This window comes from Hyla sarda, chromosome 8 (assembly GCF_029499605.1).
Source record: "Hyla sarda isolate aHylSar1 chromosome 8, aHylSar1.hap1, whole genome shotgun sequence".
NCBI lineage: Eukaryota > Metazoa > Chordata > Amphibia > Anura > Hylidae > Hyla > Hyla sarda.
This window is the reverse complement of record NC_079196.1, coordinates 159,741,053-159,761,041: the sequence shown is the minus strand read 5'-3', so window position 1 is coordinate 159,761,041 and position 19,989 is coordinate 159,741,053. Positions and strand designations below refer to the sequence as shown.

The window sequence follows — 19,989 nt, the reverse complement described above, 5'->3', positions numbered from 1 at the left end:
GCCAGGTGCTACGTCCTCTCCATTCACGTCTATGGGAGGAGGCGTGAAGGCAATGCATTAGCCGTCACGGTCCCTCCTATAGACATACATGGAGGGGGGGTGGCGTTACGTCAAAAACGCAGAAGCTGCAAGCTTTCATGTTCCAGATGCTGCCGCTGCTGGCCCGGAGATCGCATCTGCGATTTAACATCTTATGCCCTATCCTTGGGATAGGGGATAAGATGTTTTCAGCCGAGTACCCCTTTAAATCTAGTTTTAATGCATCATAATAAAGTAGAATAGCAAGGCTGTTTTTAATCTAGAGCAATGCACAATCTATGTGAACTTTATCGTGAAGCTACACCTTAGAAATAACTTTTATTATTTTATATTCACAAAATAATGTTGCATTCAGGTGTTTTAACTTTTGACTGATGATAAGAACTAATATAGCTTGGGGAATACATATAATGCTATACTTACTTTGCAGTCTTCCACAACCTGTTACAAAATGGCATTTCTTGATTGTATACAGGTAGCCATAAACTAAGAGCAATCTATTCAGCACTGGACATATGACTGACTGACACCTGTACTCCAACAGCAATTGCTGAGATCAGAGAAACTACAAATCTCAGTCTTTCAAGCCCTTGAGCACAATCAGTGTTTATCGAGGTGTCAGCAAAGGTAGAGGCCTTTATTTGATTCCCTACTCTGGCATTGTGATGATGTGATGACCAGGGTTTGCCTTTATATAGTGATAGCTTGGAGCCTAATAAAACTCTGCTGTATTATAACATAACAACCTACATTAATGGACTCATATTGTATCAATCATTGAAAACCGCTATGGAAAGAGCCACTCTATACACAAACCCATAGTATCTTGCCCAAAAAACACTAAATTAATGTCAATATAAAACTTTGTTATAGTAAATACCACAAAACAATCAAGTAAGAAAGAACTCCAGAATACCCCCATAAAAAACAACAACTCGGTATAGATCGGTGAGGGAACATATATCAATGTGCTTGCTGACAGTCAGCACAATCTACACAATGGCCAAATGTATCACAATGAACAAATTCAATGCAATAATATATGTTAGGTAATTGGCCCTAGTAAAGTTAATAGTTCTAATAATAATCTATTTTAGAACTGCTCTGTCAGATAATATTTGGCAAAGGTAGAACTTTAAGTGAAGTTATAGACAATCATTGCTCCTCTTAAGAACATGGTATTAATGTCTAGATACTTGTATAGAATTTATAGACTAAAGAATTTCTTGCATTAAATATTATATGTAGAGATGTGCGAACTTACAGTAAATTCAATTTGTCACGAACTTTTCGGCTCGGCAGTTGATGGCTTATCCTGCATAAATTAGTTCAGCTTTCAGGTGCTCCGGTGGGCTGGAAAAGGTGGATACAGTCCTAGGAAAGAGTCTCCTAGGACTGTATCCACCTTTTCCAGCCCACGGGAGCACCTGAAAGCTGAACTCATTTATGTAGGATAAGTCATCCACTGCCGAGCCGAGAAGTTCGTGACTAATCGAATTTACTGTAAATTCGCTCATCTCTAATTATATGTAAAAAAAATACTTACCCAGAATCTCTCAGACTCATCAAGTTTGCAGATCCACTTCATAGTGGCAGGAGGTAGGGTGCCACTCAACCCACACGACCACAGTCAACAAGGTACAATGATCAAACTCTGAGAGAACTGGCCATGATACCAAATAACTAGTTTCAGACTAGGAAATCCAACGTTTTCTGGTGAACTGAGATATTGTCATTAACGCTCCATCTATTTCAGACTTTCCAACATTCCAAGATCTTCCTTTCATTGTTCAAATCCATTTGTAAAGCTTCCTTTGAAATTCCATTAACCAGCCCGACAATGCCAATCAAACCCTGCAAAAGATTTGCAGTTATTCACTGTAATAATCACTGTTCCAGATGTAGGAGGGTAAAATGTGTTGATATGAAACCCCTAAGGATGCCTTACTGTACTCAACTATACAATTATTCAGACGGCCTAATCTCATAATCAACAGAATTAGATTCATACTTACATTGCATTTTCCCCTTTTTTCCTTTGTACATCCACTATATTAATAAAATAGTAGTAAGTAATTTGGTACAACCTCCATTTGTTGTATCTGCATTTAACCTGACATGACATCAGAGTCTTTACTACAGTGCATTTGGAAAGTATTCAGATCTTTTTTTACATTTTGTTATGTTGCAGCCTTGTGCTAAAGTCAACAAAATTCAAGTTTTTCCTTCATCATCCTGCACTCAATACCCCATAAAAAGAAAGTGAAGACAGAATGTTACACTTTTTGCAAATATATTAAAAAGAAAAAACAAAAATATTCAGATCCTTTACTCAGTACTTAGTTGAAGAACCTTTGGCAGCGATTACAGCCTCCAGTCTTCTTCAGTATGATGTCACAAATTTGTACACCTGGATTTGGGGATTTTTACCGCTTTTAGGCTAGGTTCATAATACGGAATCTCCGGGCAGAAAATTTACAAGTGCGGCCAGCGCTGACTGAATCAGTCGGCGCTAAGACCGCGAGGACACTGCAGTCTCCAATAGACTGCAATGTGTTCCGCGCGGATTTCTGCCTGAAGAAAGAGCAACGCCATTCTTCAGGGGGAAATTTCCAAGCAAATTTTCCGTTCACAAATTCCGCTTCACAAATTCCGAAGTGTGAATTTGTGAACGGAAAACCATTCACTACACTATATATTTTAGCAAGCGGAATTTCCGCATTCTGAACCTAGCCTTACTGATTACTTTGTTTAGTGGAGCAGCCAGCTCTAGGAAGAGTCCTGGTTGTTTCAGGCTTATTCCATTTAAGAATGATGGAAGTCGATGTGCTCCTGGGAACTTTCAGTGCAGATCTGTTTTGCCCTCTTCTCCACATCTGTGGCTCCACACAATCCTGTCTTTGAGCTCTACAGGCAGTTATTTCTACCTTACAGCTTGGTTACTGATCTGATATGCTTTGTAAGAATTAATTATTTCTTTCAAAATCATGTCCAATCAAATGAATTTACCGCAAATGACTCGATCAGGATGTAGAAACATCTAAGGAATGATCAAGAGAGCAAAATTTCAAGTATCTTATAAAGGGGTCTGAATACTTAAAGGGGTATTCCAGAAAAAAAAATTTTTTATATATCAACTGGCTCCAGAAAGTTAAACAGATTTGTAAATTACTTATATTAAAAAATCTTATACCTAAAATACCTTTCAGTACTTAGGAGCTTCTGAAGTTAAGGTTGTTATTTTCTGTCTAAATCCTCTCTGATGACACCTGTCTCGGGAAACGCCCAGTTTAGAAGCAAATCCCCATAGCAAACCTCTTCTAAACTGGGCGTTTCCCGAGACAGGTGTCATCAGAGAGGATTTAGACAGAAAAGAACAACCTTAACTTCAGAAGCTCATAAGTACTGAAAGGATTAAGATTTTTTTTTAAACCTTCTTTATTGATTTTTCCAAATGGTACAAAACCAGTACACACTAGCTCCCAACATAGGAGCGAACATAAAGGAACAACAACAGGGTCCTCATCAAAACATGCAATAAGGAATAAGACATCTCCAATACAATCATAATCCTAATACATGCATCAGAATACAAGTATAATTTGAACGTAGTTAGTCCACGTCTCGAAAAGCCGTGCTTTCCCGAGCTTTCAGCCCATTTAGATAACAGGGCAATACGGCTATCAGAAGCTCCACATCTTTTCGCTATCAGGCCCTCCAATACAAAGTTACGATGGACCTCTGCCATAATGGCAGGAAGACTCGGCACATCCGCTGACCTCCAATTTCGAGCAATAGAGGTCCGCACCACTGTTAATATATGGTATATTAGAATCATAAAGGATGGGGGCACCACTTCCCGGGACAAGAACAGAAGCGCACTCTCTGGTCCCCATGGAAAGGGGCAGTCAATTAATTTGTCCAACATTCTTTTAATTTCAGACCAGAGAGGCCTAATAAGAGTACAAGTCCACCAAACATGGAGAAGAGTACCCTGTTCAGAATTACAGCGCCTACAGACTGGGGAAGTGTTCCTAGAAGTTTCAAAATGACTAGTACATTTAGAATGTTTCTTATGTAAATCGAACACAAAGCTCCACTGCTCGGACGAAAAACTCTGTGCCAAGTCCTCCTCCCATCTGGACATAAACGTACAGGTGTCACTACCCTTCACTTCATTCAACGCCACATAGGCCAGGGAAATGCCTCTCACAAAGGACTGATCGTTCAGAAAATGTTTCTCATATATAGTGCAAGGCAATGAATCATCCCAGGCAAGAGACTGAAGAAAATGTCTAAGCCTGAGGTACTTATAGAAGTCCCTTTGTGGAACCGAAAACAGTTGTACAATATTGGAGAAGGGCAGCAGGCCATTCACATCACTAATCATTGCTACATTGACAATACCCGCAGCAGTCCAGGGCCTAAAATCTATATCTGAGAGATAATCTCCTATAGCAGTCAGTGGGATATCTTTCACTCTAGGAGGGCACAGGTTCCGGACATGTGTCGATTTACCCCACAGCCTGACAGCAGCCGCAATAGTAGAAAAGATAGAGGAAGGAGCAAAAGTAGGGTTAAAGCGTAGCGCCCAGAGAAAGTTGTGAAGAGTGGAGACATTGAGAATAGCAGCTTCTATGTCTACCCACAGTGGGGGTTCAATTTGCCACCACCATTTTTTTATCTGGTCAAGTAGCACTGCATGATAATACAATTTAAGGTTGGGAACGCCCATACCTCCCTTGTGGACCGGACGGTATAATAAATGTGCACTCACCCTGGAATGCTTCCCCGCCCAAATGAATCTCAGGAACAGTTTTTGTAGCTGTGAAAGATAGTAAGCAGGTATGATCACTGGCAGGCATCTAAAGAAATACAGGGCCTTAGGAAGCAACATCATCTTAGCAGCAGCAATACGGCCAGCCCAGGACACCGGAAGCAAAGAGTAGTTATCAATTTCTTTAGTCAGTTGGGATTTCAGAACAGCAAAATTAGTAGCAATCGTCTTTTCAGGCGATGCGGTTAGAACAATGCCCAAGTAGGGAATCTGGTCATCTACCCATTTAAAGGGAAATCTAGATTGCAGCCATCTCTGCACATCAGGGGGGATATGCAACAGTAGAATACATGACTTTGTAGGGTTAATTTTATAGTAGCTAACTAAGCCAAAGGTGTGTATGATCTCCATCACCGGGCCCAAGGAACTTCGGGGACTGGAGAGGCAGATAACCACGTCATCGGCGAACAAGCCGATTCTATGGTCTGCATTCCCTATCCGAACACCCTCTATGTCAGGGGAGGCTCGAATAGCCTGCGCAAAAGGCTCCATAACTAAAGTGAAGATGAGAGGGGACAGGGGGCACCCCTGCCTAGTTCCATTGCTAAGGGAAAATCTATTAGAAAGAGCGCCCATGGTATAAATTCTGGCCGATGGGCGAGTATAAAGAGCCATTATCGCGGACTCTAAGAGTGGGGGAAAGCCGAATTTGCGCAGCACACTTCTCAGATACTCACAATGTACCCGATCGAACGCCTTCTCCGCATCCAAGGAAAGGAGCAGAGAAGGCGTCCGACCAGAGTGAGCTTCAGTGATAATATCGAGGAAACGTCTCGTACCATCCACTGTCTGTCAACCCCTGACGAAGCTGACCTGGTCCCTGTGGATTAGTTCCGGCAACACTCTATTCAACCTAGCGGCAAGAGCCAGGGCATACAATTTGACATCACTATTCAGAAGATATATTGGCCTATAATTCGCTGTAATATCTAGTGGCTTACCCGGTTTAGGTATGGTAACAACCAGAGCTTCCAACATCTCCTCAGGAGGTGAATCGCTTTCTACAATATCGTTGAAGGCTCTGGCTAAGAAAGTGGCCACTGACGGGCCGAATCACTTATAGAATTCATTAGTGATGCCGTCAGGACCAGGTGACTTCGAGGACTTGAGAGAGCGGATGCAATCAAGGATCTCATCAGAAGTAAAAGGAGAACACAAGGCAGAGGCCTGCTCCTGAGACAGAGAGGGGAGAGACACAGAGGACAGAAAGGTAGAAATAGCAGTACGGTTAGGCTGTGGAGTATCAGTGTCGTTCTTAAGGTTGTATAGTTTACTACAGAAATCCGCAAATCAATTAGCGATTCCCTCCGGATCTGCAACTCTAGAGCCATCACCCTTAGTAAGAAATGGAATTCTCCCCTTATCCTGGCTTTTTTTGAGTTGCTTAGCCAGCAAGGAACCGGATCTATTACCCTGCCAGTACCATGTCATTCTTAACCTACGCAACGCCATCTCATAATTATGCAGGGAAAGGGAGTGTAATCTAGCACTAATCAGTGAGATTTCCTCAGCCACCACTGGAGAGTAGGAGGCCTTATTGCACCTGTGCAAGTCTGCTAGCTGTTGCTGTAGTTCTAATGTCTTAGTCTGGCGAACCATCCGATCATGTGCAGTTTGACTAATAAAGTGACCTCTAACGGTCGCTTTAAACGCACACCAGAGTGTGGGGTCAGAAACATTCCCTGTGTCATTAACTCTGAAATAAGCATTCACAGCTAATCTGGTGGCCTCGGAGTATTCAGGGTCATGTAGGATCAGAGGATTGAGCCTCCACACATAAGTCGGTCGGGAAACGAAAGCCTAATAGTTATACTAATGGGGGAATAGTCCGACCACTCTATAGGCATAATTTGAGCCTCAGACACTAATGGGAGTAAAGAGCACAAGACAAGGGCATAGTCTATACGGGTGTAAGTCTTGTGCACATGTGAGAAGAAAGTGAAGTCTCGTTCTGTAGGATGGAAAATACGCCACACATCATAGAAATCATTTTGGGAAACACAATTAAAAAATCCAGTGAGCGCTTTTTGAGAGGTGGCTGAAGTGGAATCTACACTAGGCCACATAGTCATGTTAAAGTCCCCCAGTGGCATACAGTGGCCCTTTTTCAAGGAATCTAGTTTGCGCAAAAATGACCTGAAAAAGGTGCACTGCTTAGCATTTGGTGCATAAACTGAAGCTAAAGTGTATTGAACGTTATTTAGTAGACATATCAAGATTATGTATCGACCTCTATCATCTAGCACGGCATGTTGAACTGAAAGTGTCAAGGTATTTTTAAATGCAATCGCTACTCCACCTTTCTTGTGCACAGCATGTGCCTGATATATATGAGGGAATCGTTTATTCTGTAATCTATCTGCATCGCAGGCGACTAAGTGCGACTCCTGTATACATAAAAGATCAGCATGTAGGCGTTTAGCCTCTCTCCACACCGATGAACGTTTGTATGGAGAATTAAGTCCATTCACGTTAAGCGACTGTCACGATGCCGGCTGGCAGGTAGTGGATCCTCTGTGCCAGAGAGGGATGGCGAGGACCACGCTAGTGGACCGGTTCTAAGCCACTACAGGTTTTCACCAGAGCCCGCCGCAAAGCGGGATGGTCTTGCTGCGGCGGTAGTGACCAGGTCGTATCCACTAGCAACGGCTCACCTCTCTGGCTGCTGAAGATGCTGAAGATAGGCGCGGTACAAGGGAGTAGGCAGAAGCAAGGTCGGACGTAGCAGAAGGTCGGGGGCAGGCGGCAAGGATCGTAGTCAGGGGCAACAGCAGGAGGTCAGGAACACGGACTAGGAACAGACAAGGGAACGCTTTCACTAGGCACAAGTGCAACAAGATCCGGCCAGGGAGTGCAAGGGAAGTGAGGTAATATAGGGAAGTGCACAGGTGATTACCCTAATTGGAACCACTGCGCCAATCAGCGGCGCAGTGGCCCTTTAAATCGCAGAGACCCGGCGCGCGCGCGCCCTAGGGAGCGGGGCCGCGCGCGCCGGGACAGAACAGACGGGGAGCGAGTCAGGTAGGGGGACCGGGGTGCGCATCGCGAGCGGGCGCTACCCGCATCGCGAATCGCATCCCGGCTGAAGGCGGGACCGCAGCGCACCCGGTCAGTGGATCTGACCGGGGCGCTGCAACAATGAAGATGAGGCGAGCGCTCCGGGGAGGAACGGGGACCCGGAGCGCTCGGCGTAACAGTACCCCCCCCCTTGGGTCTCCCCCTCTTCTTGGGGCCAAAGAACCTGAGGAAAAAAAACTCAATTTTTCCGTGATGAGGTCCGATGCACAATAGGAGGGGTTCTGTGTGGAAACGTACGAGACAGTCCAATCTTTTATTGAAAAAACAATAGATGTAGAGGGGTCTGGCGAGACTGGTCACAGGAACGTAGAACCTGTTGATGAGAGAGGCCAAAAAAAATTTTCCTGCAGATCCGGAATCCAAGAAGAGCATAGTAGAGAAGGAGAAGGTAGAGGCAGATATCCGCACAGGCACAGTAAGGCGTGGAGAAGCAGAGTTGACATCAAGAACTGTGTCACCTTTGTGCGGAGTCAGCGTACGTCTTTCCAGGCGGGGAGGACGGATAGGACAATCCTTCAGGAAGTGTTCGGTACCGGCATAGTACAGGCAAAGATTCTCCATGCGGCGTCGTGTCCTCTCTTGAGGTGTCAAGCAAGACCGGTCAACTTGCATAGCCTCCGCGGCGGGAAGCACAGGAACAGATTGCAGAGGACCAGAGGAGAGAGGAGCCGGAGAGAAAAAACGCTTCGTGCGAACAAAGTCCATATCCAGGCGGAGCTCCAGACGCCATCCGGAAGAACGCATGTCAATGCGAGTGGCTAGATGAATGAGTTCATGTAGGTCAGCAGGAGTCTCTCGTGCGGCCAGAACATCTTTAATGTTGCTGGATAGGCCTTTTTTAAAGGTCGCGCAGAGAATCTCACTATTCCAGGACAACTCGTAAGCAAGAGCACGGAACTGAATGGCGTACTCGCCAACGGAAGAAACACCCTGGGCCAGGTTCAGCAGGGCAATCTCGGCTGAAGAAGCTCGGGCAGGTTCCTCAAAGACACTTCGAATTTCCGAGAAGAAGGAGTGTACAGAGGCAGTGACGGGGTCATTGCGGTCCCAGAGCGGTGCGGCCCATGACAGGGCTTTTCCAGACAGAAGGCAGAACACGAAAGCCACCTTAGACCTTTCAGTAGGAAACTGGTCCGACATCATCTCCAAGTGCTGGGAACATTGCGAAAGAAAGCCACGGCAATACTTAGAGTCCCCATTAAATTTGTCCGGCAAGGACAGGCGGAGGCTAGGAGTGGCCACTCGCTGCGGAGGAGGTGCAGGAGCTGGCGGAGGAGAAGATTGCTGGAGAAGTTGCGACTGAAGTTGGTGCGAAATGGTGGACATTTCCGACAGCTGACGGGTTAGAAGGGCGATCTGTCGGGCTTGCTGGGCGGCCACCGTGGTGAGGTCAGCGACAACTGGCAGAGGAACTTCAGCGGGATCCATGGCCGGATCTACTGTCACGATGCCGGCTGGCAGGTAGTGGATCCTCTGTGCCAGAGAGGGATGGCGAGGACCGCGCTAGTGGACCGGTTCTAAGCCACTACAGGTTTTCACCAGAGCCCGCCGCAAAGCGGGATGGTCTTGCTGCGGCGGTAGTGACCAGGTCGTATCCACTAGCAACGGCTCACCTCTCTGGCTGCTGAAGATGCTGAAGATAGGCGCGGTACAAGGGAGTAGGCAGAAGCAAGGTCGGACGTAGCAGAAGGTCGGGGGCAGGCGGCAAGGATCGTAGTCAGGGGCAACGGCAGGAGGTCAGGAACACGGACTAGGAACAGACAAGGGAACGCTTTCACTAGGCACAAGTGCAACAAGATCCGGCCAGGGAGTGCAAGGGAAGTGAGGTAATATAGGGAAGTGCACAGGTGATTACCCTAATTGGAACCACTGCGCCAATCAGCGGCGCAGTGGCCCTTTAAATCGCAGAGACCCGGCGCGCGCGCGCCCTAGGGAGCGGGGCCGCGCGCGCCGGGACAGAACAGACGGGGAGCGAGTCAGGTAGGGGGACCGGGGTGCGCATCGCGAGCGGGCGCTACCCGCATCGCGAATCGCATCCCGGCTGAAGGCGGGACCGCAGCGCACCCGGTCAGTGGATCTGACCGGGGCGCTGCAACAATGAAGATGAGGCGAGCGCTCCGGGGAGGAACGGGGACCCGGAGCGCTCGGCGTAACAGCGACACAACCTTAATAGCCATAAATATGTATCATGAACATCCTTAGTAACACCAGTAACACAAGTACCTTAATAAGTGTAGATATGTAGACATGGAAATACGCCTTCGCAGACAGTATTGCCGAGTAGGAGAGTCTAAATATAAGCAACATAAAGGACAAGTAGACGAGGACCAACAGGACAGACAACAATAACAGAGAACATGCAAAAACAAAGAGCACAAAAAAATATGTAGGGAGCAATAAAGACCATGTGGTAAGTCTTAGTGTGGGGTTGAATAAGGTCCACTAGCTGCAGTTAGGCCAAATGACTATATAGTCAGAAAAGTTACGGCTTGATCTTTTTGCGGTGAGAGACCACATTCCACTCTTCCTCTATCCTCGCAGACCGGGAAATAGTTGGGGATCGCTGCACAGGTGAGTCCACAGACTCTGAACAAAGCTGCAAAAAGGCCTCTGGGGAGGAGACCACATGCTTGGTGCCATTCTTAGAGATAATGAGCCTGACAGGGAATCCCCACTTGTAAGGAATCCCCTTGTCTCTAAGAGCCTTGGTTCCAGTACTGAATTCGCGGCGTCTAGCTAAGGTAGCTGCTGATAAATCAGTAAATAACTGCAAATCAGAGTGTCTCTCAGGAAGGGAGGGTGCAGAGCGTGCCGCCATCATCAATTGCTCTTTAATGTGGTAAAAGTGCAAACGTAAGATCACATCCCTGAGGACAGAAACAGGCAAGGCTTTGGGCTTTGGAAGTCTATGAACTCTGTCCATAAGCAAATCCAATGTAGAGGCCTGAGGTAGCAGTAGGGCAAAGTAATCAGTGAGAAAGCCGTTAAGGTCCTCTGTTTTTATAGTCTCCGGGACTCCTCTCACCCTTAAATTGTTACGGTGGGATCTATGCTCCATGTCAGCAATCTTTAGCCTGAGAGCGGAGACCTCATCTTCCAGGCTGTTAGTGAGGTCCACAACCTCGTTGTGGGACGATGTTAATGCCGCCATTTTAGTTTCAATATGAGAAGTGCGTGGCCTAAGGAGGATATCTCATGCTGAATATTGGACACAGCAGCCTGGATGTCGCCATGTATGGAGGTATGTAGTTCAGCGAGAAGCCCTCTCATGGTGTGTTCAGTGAGAGGTGCAGCAGAGGGACCCCCGGCGCTCTTAGTAGCTTGACTCCCAGAACCCAGGGGCGTTGGGGAGATAGGGGAGAGTGGTACCTGCGGGGTCCGCTGTACGGAGGGAGACCAGCCAGTCTGCAGAGTCAGAGGGAGCACCGGCGACTTCCCATGTTCACTTCCCGCTTTGGAGGAGGACGAAGCTGGCGATGCGCTTCCAGTCGCCGGAGACGCCGAGCCGCATGGTGAGCCACGCCATCTTGAGAGGCCTCCGCCGCCGGGAAGAAGGCAGTGAGCTTCAGCGGGCTCTTTTTCCCTCGCCTCCGGGTCATTATTCGGGTCTCCGACAGTTTAGGTAACGGTGGGTACTTATTCCGGGGTAATACCCTCTGTAACTGCGCTGTGTAGCCGCTTTAAGGCCTGGGCTGCAGCGGAGCACAAGGATTACGCGACCGCCGCCATGCACTGCAGGACACGCCCCCCCAAGGTTTAAGATTTTTTTATAGAAGTAATTTACAAATCTGTTTAACTTTCTGGAGCCAGTTGATATATATAAAAAAGTTTTTTCCTGGAATACCCCTTTAAGAACATGCAAAAAAAAATAAAACATTTTTTCAATAAAAAAATACATTTCTAAAATTCTGTTTTAGTTTTGTCATTATGGGGTGCTAAGTGCAGATTGTAATCAATGCACAAGAAAATGAGAAAAAAGCCAAAGGGTCAGAGAACTTTTCAGATGCATTATATATTATTCTTGCAACATAAATAGTAGCACAATAATTCTCAGATTATATGAGCCATCATATTAAAAATATATTATATATTAACCAGTTATTATAGCTTTCATTTATGGTGACACCCAACCCACACCTTTATTGGTTATATCCAGTGAGCCTTGTCATGGGATTTATTAGAGCAATGGACCAGGATAGAGGATTCAAATACTATTCAGGTACCCTAGGGCTGGGCTATACTGGGACTTTTACAGCATCAGCCATTGCCCAGAAGCATTGTGAGAACACTGTTATTTACAGTCATGGCCGTAAATGTTGGCACCCCTGAAATTTTTCAAGTATTTCTCACAGAAAAGGATTGCAGTAGCACCTGTTTTGCTATACACATGTTTATTCCCTTTAAGTGTATTGGAACTAAACCAAAAAAGGCAGAAAAAAGCAAATTGTACATAATGTCACACCAAACTCCAAAAATGGTCTGGACAAAATTATTGGCACCCTTAACTTAATATTTGGTTGCACACCCTTTGGAAAAAATAACTGAAATCAATCGCTTCCTTTAACCATCAATAACCTTCTTACACCTCTCAGGCGGAATGTTGGATCACTCTTCCTTTGCAATCTGCTCCAGGTCTCTCTTATTGGAAGGCGCCTTTTCCCAACAGCAATTTTAAGATCTCTCCACAGGAGTTCAATGGGATTCTGGACTCATTGCTGCCCACTGCAGAACTCTCCAGCGCTTTGTTGCCATCCATTTCTGGGTGCTTTTTGAAGTAGGTTTGCGGTCATTGTCCTGCTGGAAGACCCAAGATCGCGGAAACAAACCCAGCTTTCTGACACTGGGCTGTACAGTGCCACCCGAAATCCGTTGGTAATCCTCAGATTTCATGATGCCTTGCAAACATTTAAGACACCCAGTGCCAGAGGCAGCAAAAAAAAAAACATCATTGAACTTCCACCATATTTCACTGTAGGTACTGTGTTCATTCTGTTTTCGGTAAACAGTAGAATGCTGTGCTTTACCAAAAAGCTCTATCTTGGTCTCTTTCCGCAAGACGTTTTCCCAGAAGGATTTTGGCGTACTCAAGTTCATTTTGGCAAAATGTAGTCTTGCTTTTTTATGTCTCTGTCAGCAGTGGGGTCCTACTGGGTCTCCTGCCATAGCGTTTCATTTCATTTAAATGTCGATGGATAGTTCTCGCTGACACCGGTGCTCCCTGAGCCTGCAGGACAGCTTGAATATCTTTGGGACTTGTTTGGGGCTGCTTTCCCACCATCAGGTCTATCCTGCTTTGACACACCTTTTATCAATTTTTCTCTTCAGTCCATGCCCAGGGAGATTAGCTACAGTGCCATGGGTTGCAAACTTTTGCGCACTGTGGACAAAGGCAAATCTAGATCTCAGGAGATGGACTTGAGAACCAAAATTGTGGAAAAATATCAACAATCTCAAGGTTACAAGTCCTCAGACAGTTCTCTTCTCCTGTTTATGTTGTCCATGCTTAGTGTGGCACACACAGACACAGAATGCAAAAATTATGTCCAGCCCATTTTTGGAGTCTGGTGACATTATGTCCAATTTGCTTTTTCTCCTTCTTTTTTGTTTAGTTCTAATACACACAAAGGGAATAAACATGTGTATAGCATAACATGTGTTACTGCAATCCTTTTCTGTGAGAAATACTTTTCTTGAAAAATTTCAGGGGTGCCAATATTTACGGAATATGATGCTGCTGCGCCAGTGAGACAACACACTACTACTTTGCAATGCCACAATCATCCTGAATAGCTGTATTCTTGCATTGTAGTAATGTATATAACTGATACCGACATCAGAGGCAATTCTCCCCAACCCACCAGTACTCTATAGCCGCAGACTTTAACACTGCTCCGCCTCTGCCGCTAGTGGCTTCCTGTGACCACTGCTTAATTCAAAAAGGAGAGATATTGGACTAGTGATGTAAAATTGCATTAAATTTTGAAGCCATGAAAACACTGGTGTTTTATTCCAGAACAAATGGAAATATTTGGAAAACTTAGATAAATAAATAAATTTAAAAGCATTTCAATGTTGTATGTTGATCTCACCATTTTACCGAAAGGAGAAAATTAAACCAACTTACTAGTCAGCACACTCAGAAAATAGGCAAACATTATCTGTGATGGGTAGAATATTAAAGCGGTTGTGTGGTGGAATGTAGGTTCTTATTGTCCCCAGCCTGCCTAATAATTTAACTTTAATTTACCTAATAATTAAAAACCTTTAACTTACCTTCCTCCGCTTCTTCCTAGTTCCAGGATCAGGACGCCCTGTCTCTGGCCGTTCTCTGATGATAGTCTGCTTCACGTAGCCAGACGGAGTTGTAGAAGTTATATCAATGTCCCACCTTGGCCAGTGATTGGCCTGAGGCACTGTCAGTTTTCCCGGCTGTAGACGCTACAATCTGAAGCTTGGGAGAAAGTAGAGTCACTGGTCGATGACCAGGCACTCCGATACCGTGGCTATGAGGAAGAGGAGTTAAAGTTATTGTTACCTTATTAGGCAGGCTGGGGACAGTAAAATAAAAAATTCTACCCGACAACCTCTTTAATAGCAATCAGATAGATTGTGGTCTATTGGACAGAAACAATCAACAACTGTAATGTCAACAAGATGAAGCCCAGCAACATCCAAACTAAACTGTAATCTTTTACCCCACAGCACTCCTACAGACAGATATCAGTAGACATATTGCTCTTCTTTAAAATTTGCAGTCTCAGTATTTTAAATGAGTACTCTAGCTTAGTAAAACATATCACTTATCTGCAGGATAGGCGATGTGTAAGATCGTGGGGGGTTCTGACTGCTTGGACATCCTGCAACCTCCTGTCTGGTGCCCTGGCTCTCCCCAAGATAGGAGCTGTGTTAACCACAGTACAAAGCGGTGGCTGACACATCCACCCCAATCAATCTCTATGAGAGAGCTGGAGATAGAGATGCATGGAAGGGGCGTGTTGGCCACTACTTCATGCTATGCTCGACACAGCTCCTTTCATGGGAAGAGCCAGGGAGCCCGACAGGAGGTCGCAGGGGATCCATGCAGTCAGACCCCCAGCGATCTTACACATCGCCTATCCTGCGGTCAGGAGATCTGACACTTACAAATGTTACTAAACTGGAGTACTCCTTTATTATGTCTGCTCGTCTTCAAGTGAGACTGGAGAACTTACAAAGATTCTCAGATGTCTTCCATGGAGGTCTAAATGTTGGATAGTTTGAATAATATGTTCTAAACTGATTATTTATCATTATAAAAGAACATATTCCTTATTCTTTTTTTTTTTTTTTTATAATTTTTCTGTTTTTTTTTTCTACAGGCCTTCCCATCTCTATATGGGACCCCTGTTTTTGTGATTGGGGGTCCCAGCTGTTGAATCCCCACTGATCAGACACTCATCACTATTGTATAGATAGGTAAGCAGTGCCCTTCATGGAAAAACTCCTTTAACATATACCCGAAAGACCTATATAGGGAATGCTGTAAACTAACAGCACTAGTCTGCTGAATCTGGACAGCGTCATTAGATCAACACTTCTAGTAGAACAGACCTTTACTTGCTACAGCAACCACCAGCTACCCATCCTCTAGCACAACCAAACTTTAGTTGGAGGGCAATAACCATTTAGGGGTAGGGGCATCATGCAGATGCACCTATTAAAGGAGATATGTCATTCAAAAAAACGTATCCCCTATCCGTAGTTTTAGATCACATGGGTTTGACTGCTGGGACCCTCCAGGGTCTCCTGTGCGGGCCCTCGGCTCTCCCTGGTAACGGGCCATGCAGACCCCCACACGATGCGGCTGTTACTGACAGGAAAAGGCCTCCAATGAGTTTGTTTGTGACTAAGGGTGCATTCACACCACATTTTTGCAATACAGTTCCCGTATACGTTTTCAATGTGAAAACCGCATGGAACCGTATTGAAAACCGTATGCCAAGTATGCCAAAAGATGCATCAGGTTATGTCCGCTTTGCATCCTGTACGGTTTTGTCAGTTTTTTTCCCGTACCCAAAACTGTAGTCTACCACATTTTTTGGTCCGGGTGAAAAACTGTATTAAACCGAATACAGTGACCCCTCGACCTACGATGGCCCCGACATATGATAATTTCAACATGCGATGGCCTCTCAGAGGCCATCGCATGTTGAAGGCAGCATCAACATACGATGCTTTTGCATGTCGGGCCCATCGCATAAACGGCTATCCGCCAGCGCAGACTGCTTCAGCTGCCACCGTACAGCCGTTTATGGTGCCGCGTAAGCTCCGGTGATGTCTCTTACCTGTCCTCGGGGCTCCGGCTTCAGGATCCCCTGCATCGCCGGCGCTCCCCTCCATCACGTCGCTGCGCACGCCGTCCCATCATCCAATAGGAGCGGCGTGCATAACAACGTGATGGCGGCGACGGAGCGTGCGGATGCCGGAGAAGCAGAGGCCTTACCGGAGCATCGGGGACAAGGCGAAAAGCGATGAACGGCGACATCCCGGGCAGCGGTGACAGTCCGGAGCGGCGAGGACAGGTGAGTACAACACCCTCTAACAGTGGTCTTCAACCTGCAGACCTTCAGATGTTGCAAAACTACAACAACCAGCATGCCTGTCCGGGCATGCTGGGTGTTGTAGTTTTGCAACATCTGGAGGTCCGCAGGTTGTAGACCACTGTCCTACACATTACATGGATCCCTCAACATGCGATGGTTTCAACAAACGATGGTCCATTTGGAACGGATTACCATCGTATGTTGAGGGACCACTGTACTTTTTTATTTATTTTTTTTACATGGGAGTCAATGGGAACCGTACAGAACTGTATGTGCTTACGGTTCCATCCGGTTTTCACCATACGATTTTTGACTTTGAAATTCCAAGGAAAAAAATTGTGCAATCAAACAAGTGAAACTTTATTCAAAAGGGAGTGAAAAGTTAAGTATAGGTTTTTCTTCTTACAAAACGGATGCAACCGGACATCATTTTGCAAACCGTTTACGGTTTTTAACTGTATATGGGTTGAAATTTGTACACACGTTTTGATACAGTTTAGTCAGGTTTTGAGGAATCCGTTTATCATCAAAAACCTGATACAGGAACTGTATTGCATAAACGTGCTGTGAATGCAGCCTAAGATATATAACGGACATTAGAACTAATCCCCAGCCCTAGGTTGTACTGTGTTTATACAAAAATCTTGTGATTCTGAAGGGCACGGTGTCCTGAACTGACAGTAAATCACAGAGAGGCACATGAAGAAGCTCCTGTTCCCAGCAGAACATATAGGCATTGTGAGATATAGAAGGCATTACTTTACACTTATATGACACTCAGGGGCCATAGCAGAGGTAGTAGTCACACCGGGCACTGGTGCCTAAGGGGGCCCCAAAGCACATCTGCCCCATAAGAGAGCAGTACAATATTGAGCATATGGGACCCTGATGCAGATTTTGCCTCGGGGCCCCATGAAGCGTCAAGCTACTCTTCTGATGAAGCATTACTTTGGTACCTATAAGTGTATGTTCACATGTACAGTATCTGCTGCACATTTCCTGCAGCTAATTTTGCTTCCCCTTGAAGTCAATGGGTGACAAAATCAGCTGCAGAAAATATGCAGCAAAATACGGCACACGTGACCCTACCCTAAGGGTGTATTCACACGTACAGTATCCTGCGCATATTTAATGCACAGGATTCGAAGCTGCCGATTTCAACGTAAACTAAATAACTGAACACAGCATCAAATCCTGCACAGGATACTGTACATGTGACTCTACCCTAATCCTAAAGATGGATTCACATGCAGCTAATTTTGTTGTAAAACATTTCTGCGACTATCCAATGAATCGGAATTAACCTTGCCGAAATCTATGCCGCAGACACACTCGCATTTATATTAATGGGACAGTCGCAGAATGTTTCTGCAACTAAATCTGCCGCACTTGAATCCAACCTAAAAAAAAAAAAAGTCCTTTAACATTTGCCACCAATGGTACATGATGGTTACCGTATTTTTCGCCGTATAAAACGCACTTTTTCTTCCCCAAAACTGGGGGGAGAAAGTTGGTGCGTTTTGTATGGCGAATACACAGCTATCGCGGCGGTCCCTGCGGCCATCAACCGCCGGGGCCCGCGGCTAATACAGGACATCACCGATCACGGTGATGCGCTGTATTAAAGGGTACCTTTCATCAAAAAAACTTTTGATATATTATAGATTAATGTATGCAAAATAACTTTCCAATAACATGTTATTAAAAAATATGCTTCTTTCTATTTAATTTTCCACTTTGAAAAAATGACCACTAGGTGTCTCCCTACCAGTGCATTTTTATGGATTTCAGACTCATGCTGGAGTCCTAAATCTCAGACTGCAGCCGGGACACAGACAAACTCCCTGGCAGGGAGCAGTGCTGAGTTTGTCTGTGTCCCGGCTGCAGTCTGAGATTTAGGACTCCAGCATGAGTCTGAAATCTATAAAAAAAAAAAAAAAAAAAGACTGGTAGGGAGACCCCTAGTGGTCATTTTTACAAAGTGGAAAATGAAGTAGAAAGAAGCATATTTTTTAATAACATGCAATTGGAAAGTTATCCTGCATACATTAATCTATAATATATCAAAAGTTTTTTTTATGAAAGGTACCCTTTAACCCTTCAGACGTGGCGATCAAAGCTGATCGCCGCGTCTGAAGGGAAAGGGACACTAACCCGGCTGCTCAGTTGGGCTGTTCGGGACCGCCGCGGTGAAATCACGGCGACGGGTCCGGAGCGGCGGGGACACGAGTATTACCGCCTATCCAGTGGTCTTCAACCTGCGGTGACGGGTCCGGAGTGGCGGGGACACATGAGTATTACCGCCTATCCAGTGGTCTTCAACCTGCGGTGAAGGGTCCGGAGCGGCGGGGACACGAGTATTACCGCCTATCCAGTGGTCTTCAACCTGCGGTGACGGGTCCGGAGCGGCGGGGACACATGAGTATTACCGCCTATCCAGTGGTCTTCAACCTGTGGACCTCCAGATGTTGCAAAACTACAACTCCCAGCATGCCCGGACAGCCATTGGCTGTCCGGGCATGCTGGGAGTTGTAGTTTTGCAACATCTGTAGGTCCGCAGGTTGAAGGTCACTGTTGGGTGCAGAATCTTTTTTTTCTAGATTTTGCACCTTTAAAATTGGGTGCGTCTTATATGGCGAAAAATACGGTACTTTGTGACTTGTAACCGAGGTACTGAGACATTTACTAACAGGTAAAGTTGTATACAGGTGAGATAACTAATATTAATCTGCATGCAGGTGTCTCAGAGCTGGGATGCTGCTCCGGATATCTGTCATTCATTAGTATTACCCATAGAACAGATTCTGACATACATACACCTGCACACTGTATAACAACAATATAGAAGAGTAATGAAGTGAACATACATACAGTATACGCAGTGCAGGCAGGATCCCGGCAGCGGCAGCATTCACCACAGAATTATAGAATTCATAGAGCCGCTGCCAGCAGAAATCAGCAGGTCAGAAAACCTAAGACGGGGGAAGTAGTGGGCTGGGCGGGAACTGTACTGCACGGCAGGAGGTGGAGCCTCCATGAGAGACTGACGAGAACAACACTTCACATACTGTACAGGGAGGGCGCACATCACGTGACCCGCCGTACTGCTCTATACATGGGCCGGTATGAAGGAGGGGAAGCCCATGTATGGAGCAGTATGCCGGGCTGTGTAGGTTATAGGACAGTGTTTTCCAAGCAGGGTGCCTCTAGCTGTTGCAAAACTACAACTCCCAGCGTGCCCGGACAGCCTTTGGCTGTCCGGGCATGCTGGGAGTTGTAGTTTTGCAACAGCTAGACGCACCCTGGTTGGAACAATAGCTGAGCCTATAAAACTGAGCCAATAAAACTGTTTTCCAACCAGGGTGCCACTAGCTGTTGCAAAACTACAACTCCCAGCATGTCCGGAAAGCCAGAGGCAAGCTGGGAGTTGTAGTTTTGCAACAGCTAGACGCA

At 45.8% G+C, this 19,989-nt stretch overlaps 1 protein-coding gene across 5 annotated transcripts in view; it reads right to left on the bottom strand.

The window, feature by feature from the left end:
- LOC130285007 (multidrug resistance-associated protein 1-like) overlaps positions 1-19,558 on the bottom strand; it is a 165,503-nt gene extending 145,945 nt beyond the window's left edge. Inside the window, exons 1-3 of one of the 5 annotated variants that reach the window (XM_056536050.1) lie at positions 19,404-19,556; positions 14,228-14,457; positions 1,586-1,893 (exon numbers count right to left, since the gene is read on the bottom strand). In XM_056536050.1, coding sequence (XP_056392025.1) covers positions 1,586-1,627 — 42 coding nt within the window. In that variant the 5' untranslated portion in view covers positions 1,628-1,893; positions 14,228-14,457; positions 19,404-19,556. Of the gene's footprint in view, positions 1-1,585; positions 1,894-14,227; positions 14,458-19,403 lie in introns of all 5 variants that reach the window. The other 4 variants (XM_056536051.1, XM_056536048.1, XM_056536049.1 and 1 more) reach the window with 4 other exon arrangements.
- Between the last annotated feature and the right edge of the window lie 431 nt (positions 19,559-19,989).